This window comes from Scyliorhinus torazame, chromosome 1, assembly GCF_047496885.1.
Source record: "Scyliorhinus torazame isolate Kashiwa2021f chromosome 1, sScyTor2.1, whole genome shotgun sequence".
Lineage (NCBI taxonomy): Eukaryota > Metazoa > Chordata > Chondrichthyes > Carcharhiniformes > Scyliorhinidae > Scyliorhinus > Scyliorhinus torazame.
Genome location: NC_092707.1, coordinates 87,622,652 through 87,641,816, shown reverse-complemented (window position 1 = coordinate 87,641,816; position 19,165 = coordinate 87,622,652). Strand labels below are relative to the sequence as shown.

The 19,165-nt window shown below is 48.0% G+C and overlaps 1 protein-coding gene across 1 annotated transcript in view; it reads right to left on the bottom strand.

Annotated features, from left to right (window-relative positions):
* LOC140409326 (solute carrier family 2, facilitated glucose transporter member 11-like) overlaps window positions 1-19,165 on the bottom strand; it is a 189,018-nt gene that overhangs the window by 67,593 nt on the left and 102,260 nt on the right. The window contains exons 6-7 of the mRNA XM_072497743.1: window positions 11,591-11,739; window positions 9,666-9,853 (exon numbers count right to left, since the gene is read on the bottom strand). Coding sequence (XP_072353844.1) covers window positions 9,666-9,853; window positions 11,591-11,739 — 337 coding nt within the window. The remainder of the gene's footprint in view (window positions 1-9,665; window positions 9,854-11,590; window positions 11,740-19,165) is intronic.

Below are 19,165 nucleotides of genomic sequence, written 5' to 3'. Positions count from 1 at the left end.
CACTGCCCTCTGAGGTGTCCTCTCGCAGTACAGCTGTGATATTCTCCCAAACCAGTAGCGCAACTCCGCCTCCCCTTTTACATCCCCCTCTATCCCGCCTGAAACATCTAAATCCTGGAACGCTTAGCTGCCAATCCTTCCCTCAACCAGGTCTCTGTAATGGCAACAACATCATAGTTCCAAGTACTAATCCAAGCTCTAAGTTCATCTGCCTTACCCGTAATACTTCTTGCATTAAAACATATGCACTTCAGGCCACCAGACCCGCTGTGTTCAGCAACTTCTCCCTGTCTGCTTTGCCTCAGAGCCACACTGTCCCTATTCCCTAGTTCTCCCTCAATGCTCTCACCTTCTGACCTATTGCTCCCGTGCCCACCCCCCTGCCATACTAGTTTAAACCCTCCCGTGTGACACTAGCAAACCTCGCGGCCAGGATATTTATGCCTCTCCGGTTTAGATGCAACCCGTCCTTCTTATACAGGTCACACCTGCCCCGGAAGAGCTCCCAGTGGTCCAGATAATGGAAACCCTCCCTCCTACACCAGCTGTTTATCCACGTGTTTAGCTGCTCTATCTTCCTATTTCTAGCCTCATTGGCACGTGGCACAGGGAGTAATCCCGAGATTACAACCCTCGAGGTCCTGTCTTTTAACTTTCTGCCTAGCTCCCTGAACTCCTGCTGCAGGACCTCATGCCCCTTCCTGCCTATGTCGTTAGTACCAATATGTACAACGACCTCTGCCTGTTTGCCCTCCCCCTTCAGGATGCCCTCTACCCGTTCGGAGACATCCTGGACCCTGGCACCAGGGAGGCAACATACCATCCTGGAGTCTCTTTCACGTCCACAGAAGCGCCTATCTGTGCCCCTGACTATAGAGTCCCCTATTACTATTACTCTTCTGCGCTTTGACCCTCCCTTCTGAACATCAGCGCCAGCCGTGGTGCCACTGCTCTGGCTGCTGCTGTTTTCCCCTGATAGGCTATCCCCCCCGACAGTATCCAAAGGGGTATATCTGTTCGAGAGGGGTACAACCACAGGGGATTCCTGCACTGACTGCCTGCCCTTTCTGGTGGTCACCCATTTCTCTGCCTGCACCTTGGGTGTGACCACATTTACATAACTGCGATCTATGACGCTTTCCGCCACCTGCATGCTCCTAAGTGCATCCAATTGCTGCTCCAACCGAACCATGCGGTCTGTGAGGAGCTCCAGTTGGGTGCACTTTCTGCAGATGAAGCCATCCGGGACGCTGGAAGCCTCCCGGACCTGCCACATCTCACAGTCAGAGCACAGCACCCCTCTAACTGACATTGCGTCAATTAATTAAAATTAAAATTTAAAAAAAAACTTTTTTTGAATATTTTAAAAAAACATTCAAAGTTACTGTTAACTATCTGTTTCCTAGCACTAGATTTCTAATAGAAATGCGAAAGCTAAATATAGTACTCTCCGATCTCTGGCTTAGATATCCCTCTAAATTATAATTAAGTAATTATGTTTAATTAGTTACCAATGCTCAATTTTTTTAATTTACTGTAGAATCCCAACCAGCCACTCAGGCCACAGCTTTTCTGTGATGTCACTTCAGTTTCCCCCTGACACACACAATTTGAAAAAGGTATAAAAGTAAAAATGAGTAAAAATCACTTACTTAGTGGAGTTGATGGGGGGGGGGGGGTGGTTGGGGCAATGGGTGGGGTGGGGAGGGTAGTGGGGCTGAGGAGGTAGTCTTGTGGAGAAGGGAAGTTTGTTGAGTCAGATGAGGTCAGGTATTTGGGTTGGTGGGGTTGAGTTGGAATGTGGGGTTATTGAGTGGTGGTGATTCCTGTTGAATGTGTGGGTGATGTATTGGGTGGTGAGGGTGATTGGGGGTATGAAGGGTTTGATTATTATCTTTGGTTATTAAATCATGAAGTGGTTTATGGAGTAAATATTGAGAAATCATAACAAGGTCTCAAGAACAGGAAGTTAGAGGAAATGTGTTCTCACACAAGACTTTTGATATACTAATCAATAATCTACAGCACAGAAAAGGGCCATTCAGTCTATGCTGCTATTCACATTCCACACAAACCTCCTTCTACTATACCTCTTCCTTCCAATCCCTCCATTGTCTTTGCGCTCTTTAAAAATGTCAGTGTTGTCTGCTTCAACCATATTTATGACAGCGAGTTCCACAATCTCAACTCCCTCCATGTAATGCAATTCCTCTTAAATTCCTTAAGTGATCAGTTGGTGACGATCTTATAGTTATGCCTTTGTTTTGTGTACCACAATCATCGGTTGGTGACGATCTTATAGTTAAACCTTTGTTTTGAGTACCACAAACTCTACTGTGCTGTCCAACCTGTGCTGTGGATTCTATGTAATTCTATGCAATACGTCAACCAGGGACAGAATTATGCCTGTGACTTCTCTTCAAATTGTCCCTTGCCTTCTAGCTTTCCTCACCTGAAGATTTATCTTGATCTTGTTCACGGGATGTCAATGTATCAAAAGTCCACATTTCCTGTCCAACTTCCTGTTGTCCTGATCTTCGACCATGTTTTTCTGTCATCATTTAACTTTGACTTGGGCAACATCAGGAAGAGAGGAACAACGAACTGAATACTAATGAGTTCCGGATGAGGAGATGGATGTGTGGGAGTAATGAGAAAGAACAAAATGAGGAACCAGCACATCAGGGCGGGTCAGTGAAAGTCGTAGGAGCATCGAAGAAAGTAATCCGAATGAGACTGAAATGGTATGGATATCTGTTGTGGAGAGAGAGGAAGCGTGGTGAGGTGACTGATGGAGATGAGGAAAAGGAAGGACTAAGATCAGATGGTACTGAGAGACTTAAACGCAGTAAGATTGAAAGGGAAATGGGAGGAGATGGAGAATGGTAATCAACTAGCACTACGGCAACCCAAAATAAAATGGATAAGCCAAAAGAAGAAAAGACATTTAACTTTGAAGCTGCCTGAATAAATGTTATAGGTGAGATTGCTGAATTGAAGCACCTCAGAGTGCATCATGACCTCTGGAGAAAATGTGAATATCATCATTGTACTTTACTGTCATGACAATTTGAAATGTTTCTGTAATGTTTCTTTCGGAGATTTTATGAATAAAGTATATTTTTGCAAAAAGAAAATTGTAGACTTTTGCCAGTAGGGGCTGCTACGGAGTTAGTTTCCAAAATCTCTCTGCCCACACCCCATCCCCACCAATTCCATTGCTATTCTTGCACATCCAAAACAAATATATTTCTCAACATGCCACCAGCAATCTTTTAATATTAAATAATTAAATGAAATATCATTTTTCAAGAATCCCAGCTTCTCTGCTCAAAACTGTCTTCTTAAACCTCTCCTCTGTCTCTTCCACCCTTACGTCCAACAAGAAGTACAAGCAGCTCGTGGATCTCTTTACCACTAAGACTGAGACCATCTGATCATTTGCCTTATCTCTTAGCCCATTGAACCAAAACTCCTCTAAAGCCCCCCCTGCCCCATCTCTGAACTCGCACCTTTCTGTAGTTTCTTTCAAATCTGCCTTCATGCCCTCTCCGAACAAATCTCATCCATGCGACCACCCCCCAACTTTCACTTCCCAATAAACTGCTGACCACCCACCTTTCCTTCCTGATCCCTGTGTTAGCTGATACTCTTAAAGATTCTCTCTCTTCAGGTAATGTCACACTTTTCTTTAAATATGCTGTCAGCAACACCTCCTCAAAAAAATTAACCCTTGACCCCACAATTCTTGCAAATTACCACTCCATCTCCAAACTCCCTTTCCTCTCAAAAGTCCTTGAACGTATCGCCGTCTCCCAAATCTGTGCCCCTCTTTCCCAGAATTCCATCATTCAGGTTTCCAGCCCTGCTCAGAACTGAAACAACTCTGATCAAAGTCACAGATGACATCCTATATGACTGTAACAAAGGTAAAGTCTCTTAATTCTTCTTGAGTTGGCTGTAGCCTTTGACATGATTGATTGCATCATCCTCCCCCACCGTTTGTCCAAGATTGTCCGAATCCGCGGGACTGCACACGCCTAGTTGTTACTTATCTAACTATAGCAGGGAATCACTTGCAATGACTTCTCTTTCCATCCCTGAACCATTACCCTGTCTCTCAAAGATCTATCCTTGGCTCCCTCCTTCTCATCTACCTGCTGCTCCTCTGTGATATTAGCCACAAATGCAGCATCAGTTTTCACCAGCTCTACCTCACCATTATCCCTCTTGTCTTTTCCATTTTTTCTGCCCCAGGGGTCATTAATCACAGAGTAGGCCCATCGCTGTCCAGCTATGTGCCTGATTGGTAGACCTTTCCGCAAAGAGGCGACATGGGGCTCCCGCCAGCTTGCAGCTAATGGACAATGTAGTATAAAGGGTTAATACTAAATATTTAAATATATAGGGTGCGATTTAACCAAAACATTTCTAGGGCAGGGTTTTCTGCACAACCTGCTACATGTTCTTCGGGGGCGAATGTAACTTCTACATGTTACAAATTGGACTGTTGAAAAAAAAGTGTTTTGGGGCGCTCACAGCTGCTGAAAGTCTCATTCATGGCTTTGTTATCTCTAGAATTGACTATTCTGATGCACTCCTGACTGGTCTCCCATAGTCTACCCTCCATAAACTTGAGGTCATCAAAAACACTGCTTCCCTGAACCTTACTTGAAACCAGTCCAGTTCACCAGTGCTCACCCAACTATGTTGGTTCCTGGTTAATCAAGGCGTTGATTTAATCATTCTCAACCTTGTTTTTAAATTCCTCCATAGCCTTACCGTTCCCTGAATCAGTAAATGCTTCCTCAGATACCTGTGCTCATCTAATTCTGGCCTCTTGAGCATCCTTGACGTTAATTGCTTTACCATAGATGGCCATGCCTTCAGCTGCTCTGGAATTCCCTCCCAACCCTCTGCCTCTCTACCCCTCTTTCCTCCTTTGGGATGGTCCTTAAAACTTATCTCTTTGACCCTTATGTATATCAGTGTCATATTTTGCTTTATAATCCTCCTAAGAAGTGCTTGGGGTGTTTTATTATGTTAAAGGTACCACATAGATGCAAGTTGTTGTTGCATTCGCAATCTGAATTTCCATTTACCTCCCATTTCTGAATAACATCAAAGATTCTGCAATTTTTAAAACTGTACCTGTTACCTTCACTTGGGAGTTAACTGATTCATCATAATGCACAATTGTCGAATTCTGATTATCATAAAATGCTAATGCTAAAATGCAGATTAAGATTGCACTAAAATCCATCAACCATTAACCACCTGGCCCCTATTCCTATGATTGACTATCCCTGACACCACCTCCTGTTGGAAATTTCCAATGTAAAGGGAATGTCATTGCAGTAATGAGAGTGGCTAAACATCTTTAGTAGTGAGGCTGACTGACTGATCCTTGGACCTCAGAATGGTGAGTGAGTGAATGCAGGTGACATCAGTGGTGGCATTTATCATAAATACAGGAAGTTCTGGAAATACTCAGCAAGGCTGGCAGCATCTGTGGAGAGAGAAACAGCTGATGTTTTGAGTCCAATAAGATTCTCCTTTGGAAATCCTGTGGAAGACCAGTTCTGAAGAAGTGCCATACAGACTCAAAACGTTAACTCTGCTTCTCTCTCTACAGAGGCTGCCAGACCTGCCTAGTTTATCCAGCACTTTTCAGTTTTTATTTCAGATTTCCAGCACTTGCAGTATTTTGCTTTTATTTTAGTGACATTTGTTGGGCGCGATCGAACCAAATGGGAACTATGTCCCATAGCGAGCGCGTTTAGCCGCATGTTTCCCGGCACTTGCAGCGTCGAGAAGCACAATGCGACCTAACACAACTCTGGTTAGATACGGAACCTCAGCGGGGAACACAAGGCTGAGGCCATACTTAGTCCCGTTTCCTGCACTGATGGGTCCTGCTAGCTGAAACCCTTCAGTGCAGGATACCACTCGATCTCCTGGCCCCTGGACGTGACCCCTTGAACTCCCCAAAGCCCCAACTCACATGTAAGGAGGTCCTCGACCCTCCCCCACACACCACGTGTGCCTAATCACCTCAGCCCAAAAATGCCACCCTGGCACTGCTGGTGCCACCTGGATACCCTGGCAGTGCCACATGGGTGTCAGCCTGGCACTACCAGGGTGTCCAGGTGATATTGGCAGGGGCACAGCCAGGCTGGAAATTTTCCTGTGCCAGGGATCGGACTTGGGGATGTCCTACCTGTGTGAGGTGGTGTACGGGGTGGGCCCAATAACCCCCTTATAGGTGATTTGGAAGAGTTGAGAGACTGGGGCGGCATTTAAAAATGGCATCCCGATCAGTTCTGGCAAGCAGAGCCACCAAAAAAAATAGAGTTAGATGGTGGGGTTGTTCCCATTTGATCGCACCCATATGCCCCTTAGGTGCAGTTCAGAGAAGGTTCAGCCGACTCACCCTGGGATGAAGGGTTGATCATATGAGCAAAGGTTAAACAGGTTGGGCCTATACCCATTGGTGTTTAGAAGAATGAATGGTGATCTTATTTAAACATATAAGATCCTGACGGGATATGGCAGAGCAGATACCAGGAGAACACTTCCACTTGTGGGGAGACTTGAACTAGGGAATGCAGTTTAAGAATAAAGGCTCCCTTTTTGAGAATGAGATTAGGAACATATTTCCCATCATAGGGTCATAGGTCTGTGGAAATCTCTTTCCTGGAAAGCAGTGATTGAATTTATTCAAGATTGAGTTAGATCGACTTTGATAGATAAGGAAGTCAAGGATTATGGGGAGCAGACAGGAAAGTGGAGATCAGCCAAGATCTTCTTGAATGGTGGAGCAGGCTCAATGGGCCGAATGGCCTACTCCTGCTCCTTGGTCCTATGTTCCTTGGCCTTTCGAAAATCCAGATAAATTACATCCATAACATTACACTTATCTGTTACCTCCTCAAAAAATTCAATAAGGTTAGCAAAGCAAACGTTTCCCTTTTGAAATCGATACCGACTCTTCATTATTATATTTCTAATTTCTAGATGTTCTTCTATTCTATCAGTTAGTCGGGCTCCAGTATTTTTCCTCCCACTGATATTAAGCTATAATTCAATAATTCCAAGGGCATGTTCTGTACCCCGCCACCCCCCCTCCCCCCCCCCTCCCCCGCCACCCCCCCCGCACCCCCACACACACCTTCTTAAACATCGGAATTACATTAGCTATCTGCCAATTCTTTGCCACTACGTTTTCTCTAATAAATTATTAAATATAAGTAATGTCTCCACTATCTATTCATCCAATTATATTACTGAGCAATTCAACATCCCCAATTCGAAAGACATCCTTACATTACCAATTTAACTCACAATTTTTATCTAGTATTTCATTGGCTGTAAAATACTTTGGGATGTCCTGAGATTGTGAAAGGTGCTATGTAAATGCAAATCTGTTCTCTCTCTTTGGTGGATTATATAATGTAAAGGGAGTGGAGAAACAAATATTCAACAATAACAACAACTTGTATTTGTATAGCATACATAAAGCATCCCAAGTCTTTATTTTATAAGGCGCTTAACAACAGTGTTATCAGTCGAAATGGTTCTGACACTGACCCACGGAAATGGTAAAATGGGTTTTATTAAAGGGCTAATCAGTTTTTTGGGGGTGAGGGTTGGCAGTAACTGTAAATGCAATAGTAAAGGGTGGGTTACTCCTTTGCGGTGAACATTCCCTCCAAGTGCCCTCCTGTCTACCTAATGTTCCACATGCACTTAAAGAAGTGAATTTGAGGAGAGTGGACTGGACTGGGCATCAAGCCCAATTCCTGGAGTGGGGTAGCTTAACCCCACAATGATCTGACCCAAATCATAGAATCATAGAATTTACAGTGCAGAAGGAGGCCATTCGGCCCATCGAGTCTGCACCGGCCCTTGGAAAGAGCACCCTACTTAAGCCCACGCCTCCACCCTACTCCCATAACCCAGTAACCCCACCTTACCTTTTGGACAGTGAGGAGCAATATAATATGGCCAATCTACCTAGCCTGCACATCTTTGGACTGTGGCAGGAAACCGGGGCACCCAGAGGAAACCCAAGCGAACACAGGGAAGGGAGAAAGTGTAAAGTCCACTTGAGACAGTCACTCGAGGCCAGAATTGAACCCAGGTCCCTGGAGCTGTGAGGCAACAGTGCTAACCAGTCGTCCTTATGGTTATACAAACTGAACAGAGGAAAATGTAGGTAAATGTGAGATGAATGTAGGTATATGTAGGTGAATGTGAGGTAATCGTAGGTAAATGTGAGGTAAATGTAGGTAAATGTAGATAAATGTGAAATAAATGTAGGTTAATGTGAAGTAAATGTCAATAAATGCGAAGTAAATGTAGGTAAATGTAAGGCCATCAGGGAGAAAGAAGCTTTTGCAACCTCTGAACATTCAAAAGCACTTCACAGCTCACAAAGTAATTGCAGTCAGTTATAACAGGGAAACAGGGCAGCCAACTATGCCCAGGAAGGTCCCATCAACTACAATGAAATGAATAACTAGACACTCGTGTTTATTTTGTGATGTTGCTAAAGGAACAAATGTTGTCCAGGACACCAGGAGACCTCCCCTGCTCTTCACTGGTAATTCTGAAAAACAAAGGGCTGAATTCTCCAATTCTGGGGCTATGTCCCCACGCCAGTCTGGGACGGTGGCGTTTTATGCCAGGAAAACTGGTGCAAAACGGCCACCAATTCCCTGTTTTGCTCGGGGCTAGCAGGGAGCCAGCGTAGAGCACCCGGCACTTGCTGCCAATATGGCCTGGAGAATTGCCGGGTTCATGGCTGTGCATGCGCACGGCGGCGGCCTCCAGCGGCTGCGCCGTCCTTCGTGGCAGACGCAGCCTGCGGACCCAGCCCGTGAAATAGTCCCCCCTTCGGCCAGCTCACACGCCCAGGACTACCCCACCACTGTGCCCCCAGCCCCGAATATGTCCCCCCCTGCCCGTGGATTGGCCCTCCCCCGACTGTGGCGGCACTGGACTGAGTACGCACCCGTTACGCCGAGTTCCCGACGGATGAGACCATCAGAGACCCACGGCGTCGGGAACTCGGCCGGTTGGGGGGCGGAGCATCGGGGGGCGGGCTTCAGGCAATGGCCTGAGGCCGTCGATATGTGGCGCAGCGTATTCTGCGAGTATGCCGCTTTGGAGGGGAGGAGCATCGAGAAAGCCCCACCGCCCCCGATTTTGCGGGGCTTTGGATTCTCCAGCTATTCGCTGAATGTGATTTCGGCGGCGGCAATCGGAGACTCCAACCCAAGATGTTATGAAATAAAATCAGAAAATGCTGGCAAATACTCAGCAGGTGAGGCAACATCCGTGGAGAGGGAATGTTTCAGGCTGATAATAGGTCGTTGATCTGACCTTACTGTGTGTTTTCCAGCATTTCCTGCTTTTATTTCAGAAAGTGCAGCATCTTGCGGCATTGCTTAGGCGCTTGAAGAAATCCACTCACTTTCTTTATGTAAGTCCTGAAGCAGCCACTAGGGTCTGCTGTAAAGCCATTGGGAGGATGCCTGATATTTTCTTCCATCATGGAAAGTTTGGTGTTTCCTTTGAATGCGGGGGGATGGGGTTGAGGGGGCGTTGTGTGGGCACCAACCTGCGACCTCACCCTTTGCCAGCCATTTTTTAATACTTACTGCATTGATGCCACTGAGCTGTATAAGAAATGACATCATCATGTTGATAAGGAGCTGGCTTCGTACAGAGGGGTCTGTGCATAACTCCCACACACTTCTCGCCTTTTTATTCCTTATCGCAGTCCGTTCAGCCTGCATTTCCTCAAGCTCTTGACTAAAATCACGCTTGCCCCATAGCCTTTGAAGTGCTGTGAGTAAAACAGATGGGAATAAGGAAGATACAAGTTCAGTGTAAGGGGACATTGAGTAGTTCATTGTGATCATCAACGCTGTTTTTATTTCAGGTAAGGTCACAAGAGAAGTCAGAGGTACCCTTTCAATTACATTTGGATTATTGCTAACTTGAAAAGTGCTCCCAGCAAAATCTTAATGTGATCTTCCTGAACATGAACCCGGACAGAATGGTTACTTAGATTAGAAGTTCCAGTCCTGTGTGTCTTCATTGCATTGGGACAAAATTGCTGGAGTTCTTCCATTTCAAGCCCTTTCCCACTACGCTAATAATGAGATCAACTTTCGCTGTCAGAGTTTGACCGGCAAATCCAAGCCAGCTCTAAAAGCAACATCGGTCACTAACAGTATCTCTAGGATTAAGCAAGCTAACAGCCCACATGTAAGGACCAAGTACGTGTGTAAGATGTGATCACTACTGTCATGTTAGGTACAATGGTGTAACACTGGCTGCAACTGGATGCAGCATAGATCAAAAAGATACTCCAGACCTTGAAGTTAGTTCAATCAGGTTTATTGAACTAATAGCACAGTTAGCACAGTTCTCTGTGAGTTCGACTCTCTGCTAACTTAAGTGTGGTTACTCTGTCTGACTGAACCAGACTAGCTCTTAGCCACGTGGTGGGGGTGTGAGATTCTAACAACACCGGTGACTGACTCTCTAGATGTTCATCAGTGGAAAGAGGCGGAGTGTGAGTGCCTCGTGTCTTTTATAGTCAGATCCCACCCCTGAGTGTCCTGCCTGCTTATTGGTCATGTCCTGTTCTCTGTGTCCATTAGCTGCTTGTCTGTATAACATTATGTATGTGTCCACATATCATGGCAACTACTATGTTCTAGGCAGCACAGGAGAAATTCATTCTGAAATTAAACCCGATTTAGAAATAGATCCACCACTGTCCTTGAGAAAAGTCTCATTTGCAAGCAAAAATGTCAACAAAGAAGGTTGCTCCTTAACAGTTAACTTGCTAAAGGTATCTTTATAGAGCTTAATTGAAATCATCGAATAAAACCATAGACATTTCCAGCCAAGTGGACCATTCTGCCCACCATGTTCACAACAGCCAACGAGGAGCTATCCAGCCTAATCTCACTTTCCAACTCTGATAGGTTGTATATCCAAGAACTTTTTAAATGTTATGAGGGTTTCTGCCTCCTCCACTACCCTTTTAGGCAGCTACTCATTAGCAGACAGAGAGTGAGCCACCTAACACAACAGAGCTCAGTTCCACTGCTATGATTCCATGGGGAACAGAATGGCTACGATCAGTAATCTTACCCATTAATGTTCTTCCTGGAAGCTACCGTGCCTTACTCTGTCGGTTCAAGAGGATTGCATGACTATTTAAACTGTTTAATCCTAACCATTGTGGACTGAGTGCACAACCATGGCACTCTGCAAACCTTACATCAAAATTATTAGATATTCAGTTGGCAGCTGCAGACCAGAGTATAGCTAAAATTTCAAATACCTCGCTTTCCAGTACTGCCGACTCCTGATAAACACGAATTGCAATGGACAAAACCTCTTCCGATTACTTAACCCTGCTTGACAACTAGTGCTATGGTCACCTGCATCGACTGTGCTGTTGAGTGTTAGAAATGATTGGCTCTTAATTTCCACATTACTTCTAAAGAAATGGACTTCAACTTGAAAAAAAAAGGCTCCCAGCAGATAAACTATTGTCACTTGCCATTCATGGACAAAGCCCTGTTTCCTTTGTCAATCAGGAGGTATCTGGGACTCTCTGGAAACCAGGGCAGGGTAATAAGCTGAATAAAGGCAGGTACGGCATTGAAGGCCATCAGTAAAGGCCATACACTCTCACTGCCTAACATTTCTCTGGAGAAACAAAAAGAGCACATAACAAAAAAAGTTGAGATATATTCAAGCATTTTTAAGGTTTGTAAAACATTCATATTGATGAAAAACAGCTTAAGTCAAACCAATATTCAGTTGGGATAGAACATTGAATCAACCTAAAAAGCTAGCTGGGAGTAAATTGCCCTCCACTCTGGCATGAGATACCCTCCAGATTGGAATGAGTTACTCTCCACTCAGAGTGATTTGCCCTTCACTCTGGAGTGAGTAACCTTCATTTTTGACTGAGTTACCCTCCACTCTGGAGGGACTTACCCTCTACTTTGCAGTGAGTCACCATCCAGTCTGCAGTGCGTTACCTTCCAGTCTGCAGTGAGATAGCCCCTTATCTGGACTCATGAGAGTGTGCATCCTTCCATCATTGATCACTCATTGTTTTTTTAAAAAAATATTTTTATTCAAATTTTTACATATTTTCAATAAACCCCCCCTTAGAAAAAAAGAATACATAAATAAACATCTTACAACTACATCACAAATTCCACCAATATACAAACCCCCCATTAAGCAATAATAAACACAGTAGAAACCACAAAGTATGTTGGTCTGGTCTGAGATGGCTATGGCCGAATACCCCGTGTCCTCCACCCTCGGGATTAGTGCCCTGTTCATAACAAAGTAGTCTATCCGGGAGTAGGCTTTATGGATGTGGGAAAAAAAAGAAAATTCCCTGGCCCCCAGCCTGACAAACCTCCATGGGTCCACTCCTCCCATCTGATCCATAAACCCTCTCAGCACCTTGGCCGCCATCAGCCTCTTACCCGTCCTGGACCTGGAGCAGTCTAATGCTGGATCCAGTACCGTGTTAAAGTCCCCCCCCCCCCATTATCAAGCTCCCTGCCTCCAGGTCCGGAATCCGTCCCAACATGCGCCGCATAAATCCGGCATCGTCCCAATTCGGGGCATACACATTCACCAAGACCACCCGCACCCCCTGCAGCTTACCACTCACCATCACGTACCTCCCTCCATTGTCTGCCACGATGTTCAGCGCCTCAAACGACACCCGCTTCCCCACCAAAATCGGCACCCCTCGATTCTTTGTGTCCAACCCCGAGTGGAAAACCTGCCCTACCCACCCCTTTCTCAGCCTAACCTGATCTGCCACCCTCAAATGCGATTCCTGGAGCATAACCACACCTGCCTTCAGTCCCTTCAGTTGCGCGAACACACGGGCCCTCTTGACCGGCCCGTTCAGGCCTCTCACATTCCAAGTTATCAGCCGGATCAGGGGGCTCCCCCCCCCCACCCCCCAGACGATTAGCCACCCCTTTTCTAGGTCAGCCACGTGCCCGCGCCTCCCGCACTCTCCATTCCCCCCAGCGGCAGACTCCCGCCCCGACTCTCTCTTCGAACTCCAGCTCCCCTTTGGCCAATGCAGCAGCAACCCAGTTCCCCCCTCCACGCCCCCCCACCCCCCCCCCAAGCTAGGTCCCCCCCTAGCTGCGTTGCTCCCCCCATAGCACTCCCGTAAGTCAGCTGACTCCTGCTGACCCCGGGACGATTTTGAACACATTTTCTGTGTTGGGGTGACTGCTCAGGAAAGCCTTGGGGTGACTCCCGCCACTCCATTGACCCCCCAGTATGGTAGTCTCCCCCCCCCCCCTCCTGTCCATCAGTGGGCGCTCCTCTCCAACACCGCCCTTCTCCCTGGCCCCGCCCCATCCTTCCCTAGCGCAGGAAAAAGCCCGTGCTTTCCATCAAACCGGCCCTGCCCTCTCTGGCGCAGCTCCCTTTTGCGGCCTAATCCCAACTCCCCCACCTCGGGCCTCCCATCTCCCCTCCCCCCCAACGGGGCCCCATCTTTCCAACCACCGACGCCCACACTCTCACAAAACCCCCACTTCGAACCATTTCACCCTACCCCACCCAGCACCCAAGGAAAAAATACAGAACAGAACAAAACATCCCCCAACATCCTCCAAAGCACAGTAACCACAGAGGCCCCCCCGCGACATCCCCTCACAACCGACCCTCAGTCCGTGTCCAACTTTTCGGCCTGGATAAAGGTCCACGCCTCCTCCGGCGTCTCAAAGTAATGGTGCCGGTCCTTAAACGTGACCCACAGCCGGCTGCAGCATCCCAAATTTCTCCCCCTTCCGATGCAGAACCGCCTTAGCCCGATTGTACCCGGCCACCTCCGCGCTCCAGTCCTGGTATATACGGATCTCTGCATTCTCCCACCTGCTGCTCCGCTCCTTTTTTTCCCATCTTAGGACACACCACCCTGTCCACCAAGCGGCGGAACCACACCAATACCGCCTGCAGCGGCTCATTAGACTTGGGCCTCCTCGCCAGGACTTGGTGGGCCCCATCCAGCTCCAGGGGCCTCAGAAAGGCGCCCGCGCCCATCAACGTGTTCAGTATCGTGACCATGTATGTTCTAGCATCCGACCCCTCCACAATCTCCGGGAGACCCAGAATCTGCAGGTTCTTCCTCCTCGACCGATTCTCCATGTCCTCGAACTTCTCCTGCCATTTCTTATGCAGCGCCTCGTGCGCCTCTACCTTCACCGCCAGGCCCAATATCTCGTCCTCATTCTCCGAGGCCTTCTGCCGCACCTCCCGGATCGCCGCCCCTTGGGCCTTCTGGGTCTCGACCAGCTTGTTGATTGAAGCCTTCATTGGCTCCAGCAGCTCTGCTTTCAATTCCGTGAAGCAGCGCTTGAGAAACTCCTGCTGCTCTTGCGACCACTGCGCCCACGCTGCCTGGTCTCCACCCGCCACCATCTTGGTTTTCCTCCCTCGCACTTTTCGCTGCACCAAAATAACTTTTTGCACCGCTCCATTCCTGGTCCAATCCATACAGTGCCAGGGAAATCGTACTGTCACCTTCCCACACTGGGAACCGTCGAACAAATGCCGCTGGGGCCCCTAAAGATAGCCCAAAAGTCCGTTTCTGGCAGGAGCTGCCGAACGTGCGACTTAGCTCAGCATAGCCGCAACCGGAAGTCCTCTTGATCACTCATTGTCACCTTCTCTAAATAAACCTGTGAGGTAAATTTAATCCTGATACGTGTCTGATATGACAGGTAGGAAGCAGACCTCCATCAAGCCACAAGGGCATCTGATGGATCAGGCTTCAGGATATTCACTACAATTATTTAAAGAAATGAATAACTTAGGTAATTAAGGGCCTGAGGCTTGATATCAGACTCTTTGGGGATATTGGGCTGTCCCAGCACCTGACTCGACATGTGATAATTTTGTCCAGCAAAACCTTGCACTGGCAAGAAGGCCCCTATTTAATGGAATCTTGAAATAAGGATGGCACGGTGGCACACTTGTCAGCACTGCTACCTCACAACAGGGACCCGGGTTCGATTCCGACCTCGGGTGACTGTCTATGCGGAGTTTGAACGTTCTCCCCATGTGTGCTTGGGTTTTCTCCGGGTGCTCCGGTTTCCTCCCACAGTCCAAAGATATGCATGTTAGGTGGATTGAGCATGCTAAATTGTCCCTAGTGTCCAAAAGGTTAGGTGGGGTTAAGGGGATAGGGTGGAGGTGTGGGCTTAAGTTGGTTGCTCTTTCCAAGGGCCGGTGCAGAATCGATGGGCCGTATGGCCTCCTTCTGCACTGTAAATTCTATGATATCTTTGATAATTTCAGGTTAGTTGCTGCTTGCTAGGCTGCGGGTTAACCTTGCAATATTTTGGCCTGTCTTCTGACGGGGCTCGTCCCGTTCACTGCGCAGCAGAAAGTCCTGCTGGTTTGCACTGTTTGCGGCCGCTTCCTAAATAATTTTACAGAAATCATGGGCAGTCTGGTGGGACTGCCTTTGGGGCAAATATTTGACCAAAGCCTCAGATGCTGGGAACACTCAGATGGCCTCATGCCCTTTCTCCAGCGTAGGAGGCAAAATCTGCTACCTCAGGTTCCATTGCACAGAACAATGGAATTCCAGTGAGAAACTGCAGGAAGGCATGAACGAGTAGCAGGCAGAAAGGTGCAGCTGAGCCAGTATCAGGAGACTAGACACTGCTGGCAAGAGGCCTGCTTCTTATAGAGGGAACCAGTACATGGCAGTAGATGTCGTACGTTGAGCTGTTAATGCACGTTTGCAGCTATTTGGGGCTGTTTTTCCCTTGTTAATTGCTTATTTTGTTTTGAACTTAGGTATCTGACGCTTCATTTTATCCTTAACAAAATGATGGCACAGCCTGACATGTAGCAGAAGTTATTTAAAGTTTCTTTGGACACAAAGACTAGGGGCTGGATTCTCCGGTACCCCAGCCGTGTGTTTCTCGGCGGCACACTGTTTGCTGGCGGACGGATTCTATCCTCCAGCTGCTTGTCAATGGGGTTTCCCATTGTAACCATCGCAAGCCACCAGGAAACCCTTTGGCGGGGTGCGCTGCCAGCGGGAAAATTGAATCCGGACGACGGGAGAATTCCGGTCTAAGTGTATGTGTTATCCTTGTGATTTTGAACTGTCCTCAACAGTGGGATTCTGCACAAAATTGATGTGTGTTGTCTTTGCCCATTTGCCCCTCTTAGAAACCATAGGATTACTACAGTGCGGAAAGTGGCCATTCAGCCCATTGAGTCTGCACTGGCCCTCTGAAATAGCACCCTGTCTAGGCCCACTCCCACCAAACCCCCCTGCCTTATCCCCGTAATCTCATAACCCCATCTAACCTGCACATCTTTGGATACTAAGGGGTAATTTAGCACGGCCAATCCGCCTAACCTGCACATCTTTAGACTGTGGGATGAAACTGGAGCACCCAGAGGAAACCCACGCAGACACAGGGAGAAAGTGCAAACTCCACACAGATGGTCACTCAAAGCAGGAATTGAACACGGGTCCCTGACGCTGTGAGGAAGCAATGCTAATCACTGTGCCACTCGCTGAAGAGGTGTCTGATGCATCAAAGTGCCAGATGCCTTAAATACTGGGACTGATACCACAGTCAGTCACACACACACTCTCCTCAAGCAGTCTGGAATATGATTCAGAGATCACAGCTTTGGAAACGTTGGGAGTGATCTTCCGGCCACGCTGCACCAGGAAAGCAGCATGGCCAGTGAAAGTCGGGAGACCCTGTCCCAGGATGTACCCGGCTTGCAACGCCTCGCGAGTTTCAACGCAATCTCGCGAGACGTTGCAAGGGGAATCCTGCCCACAATGGCCGGGATCAGTTTTTGGCAAATCTAGATATTAGAGCGAGGCAGTAAGCCTAACTCTCATGTGCAGATTCCCGAGGTACCCGAAGCTTTGGCATTCAATCCCTTTGCCTCATGGAGCTCGGACGAGTGCCATTTGGTACTGATCCCCACAACCCCACAAATGGGGAGCAGACAGAACAGCAGTCATGGGGGTCTCCAGGTGGATCGGAAGCCTCCAGCTGCATGCCCATTGGGCAGGGTAGTGACCTGGCACTGCTAGTGCCACCTGGAAATCATGGCAGTGCCAGCCTGTCACCTTGTCAGTGCCACCTGGGTGCCAGTCTGGTACTGCCAGCTGGCAGGGGCATTGCCAGGGTGCCAGGTTGACACTGCCAAGCTGGCACTTTTGTGCGTGCGCGATGGGACCGTGGTTGCCCGCCGTGGGGTTGGGGGATGTGGGAGGGGAGGGGTGCCCCCATGTTCAGGCTGGGGGGAGGCCGGGGATTTTTTTTGTGGGCCTTGGAGATTGCGACGCCATTTAAAAATGGCATCCCAATCTCTTGCTACAATGGCGAGTTCCGTCGAGCGGTGCTCCCCATTGTAAACAGCGAAGCTACATGCGGCCACGTTCGCGCATCTCCCCTTTAGGCCCCTTATTCAAAGCGAGTTGCGTCGAACAGCCACGTGTTTCTTGGCACTGGGAAACACACGGCTAAACGTGCTCCCTCGGGACCATTGTTCCATTTTGGGAAGATAACGCCAGTTGAGCCAGCAGTGCCTGATTTCCCTCCGAGATTCTGGAATTCACCTGTGTTGGCGTGGGGTGTAAACTGGGCTATTATCACCCTTCCTGGCAACTCATCCAGCAGAGGGCAGCAGAGCAGAGCTGCTGATTGGCTGTTGCGGGGAAAATTTGCATCAGTGCATTGCGGTCACTGGTGGTTGTGGAGGAGCTGTTGTCAAGTGACAGTTAAACCCCAAACACTTCTTCAGCGTTTCCCTCCCTACCTCCTCCTCTAACCAAAAAAAAACAATCACTATAAGGATCCCAGCCGAGTAAAGATCAAGAGGGAGACTCGAGGGCAGGTAGAAGTAGAAAGAAGTTGAACCGTGACATCAGAGCCTGCAGGTAAGTGACTGGCTGGTGACTGGTAAGTAGTTTCTCTTTTCTCTGAGGTGGTCTCGTGCGGGGTGCAGTGGTTGCTGAGTGAGTGCTTGCTGAGAAGGGGAGTAAATTTTTTTTTAAACTTACTGTTGGGAGTTTCAAGCTGAATCCGGTCGGAGTGAGGGCAGAGTGACTGCTGGGTAAGTAGTAAAGATTTAAATTGTTTGCAGGGGCCCATAACAGTTGATTGCTGTTCTTGTGCGGGGTGCAGTGGTTGCTGGTTAAGTGTTTTATTTTTACCTGTATTTAAGTTGGGCGGTTCCTAAACCCTAGACACTACACTTGTAGTGTCCCCCACCCTTCCACCTCCTCTAACCTAAGGGGTAGAGTGAATAAGCTATTTCTTTCTTTTTCTTGTTTTATCTAGAGGGGATGGCAGGGAAGGCGTTGCAATGTTCCTCCTGCAGAATGATTTTACCTGTGGGAAGTGCACCCATCTCCAGCTCCTCAGAAACCGTGTTAGGGAACTGGAACTGGAGCTGGATGAACTTCGGATCATTCGGGAGGCAGAGGTGGTCATAGATAGTAGCTTCAGCAATGTAGTTACTCCGAAGAATCAAGATAGATGGGTGACAGTGAGGGGGATGGGAGGAAGCAGTCAGTGCAGGGATCCTCTGTGGTTGTTCCCCTCAATAACAAGTATACCGCTTTGGATATTGTTGAGGGGGACCACCTACCAGGGGTAAGCCATGGTGAATGGATCTCTAGCACTGAGTCCGTCCCTGTGGCTCAGAATGAAAGGAGGGAGAGCAGGAGCGCAATAGTTATTGGGGACTCGATAGTTAGAGGGACAGATAGACGGTTCTGTGGCAGCGAAAGAGACTCACGGATGGTATGTTGTCTCCCCGGTGCCAGGGTCCGTGACGTCTCGGACCGTGTTTTCAGAATCCTTAAGGGGGAGGGGGAACAGTCACAAGTCGTGGTACACATCGGTACCAACGACATAGATAAGAGAAGGGACGGGGATTTAAAACAGGAATTTAGGGAGCTAGGGTGGAAGCTGAGAGCCAGGACAAACCATGTTGTCATCTCTGGTTTGTTGCCGGGGCCACGTGCTAGTGAGGTGAGGAACAGGGTGAGAGTGCAGATAAACACGTGGCTGCAGGGATGGTG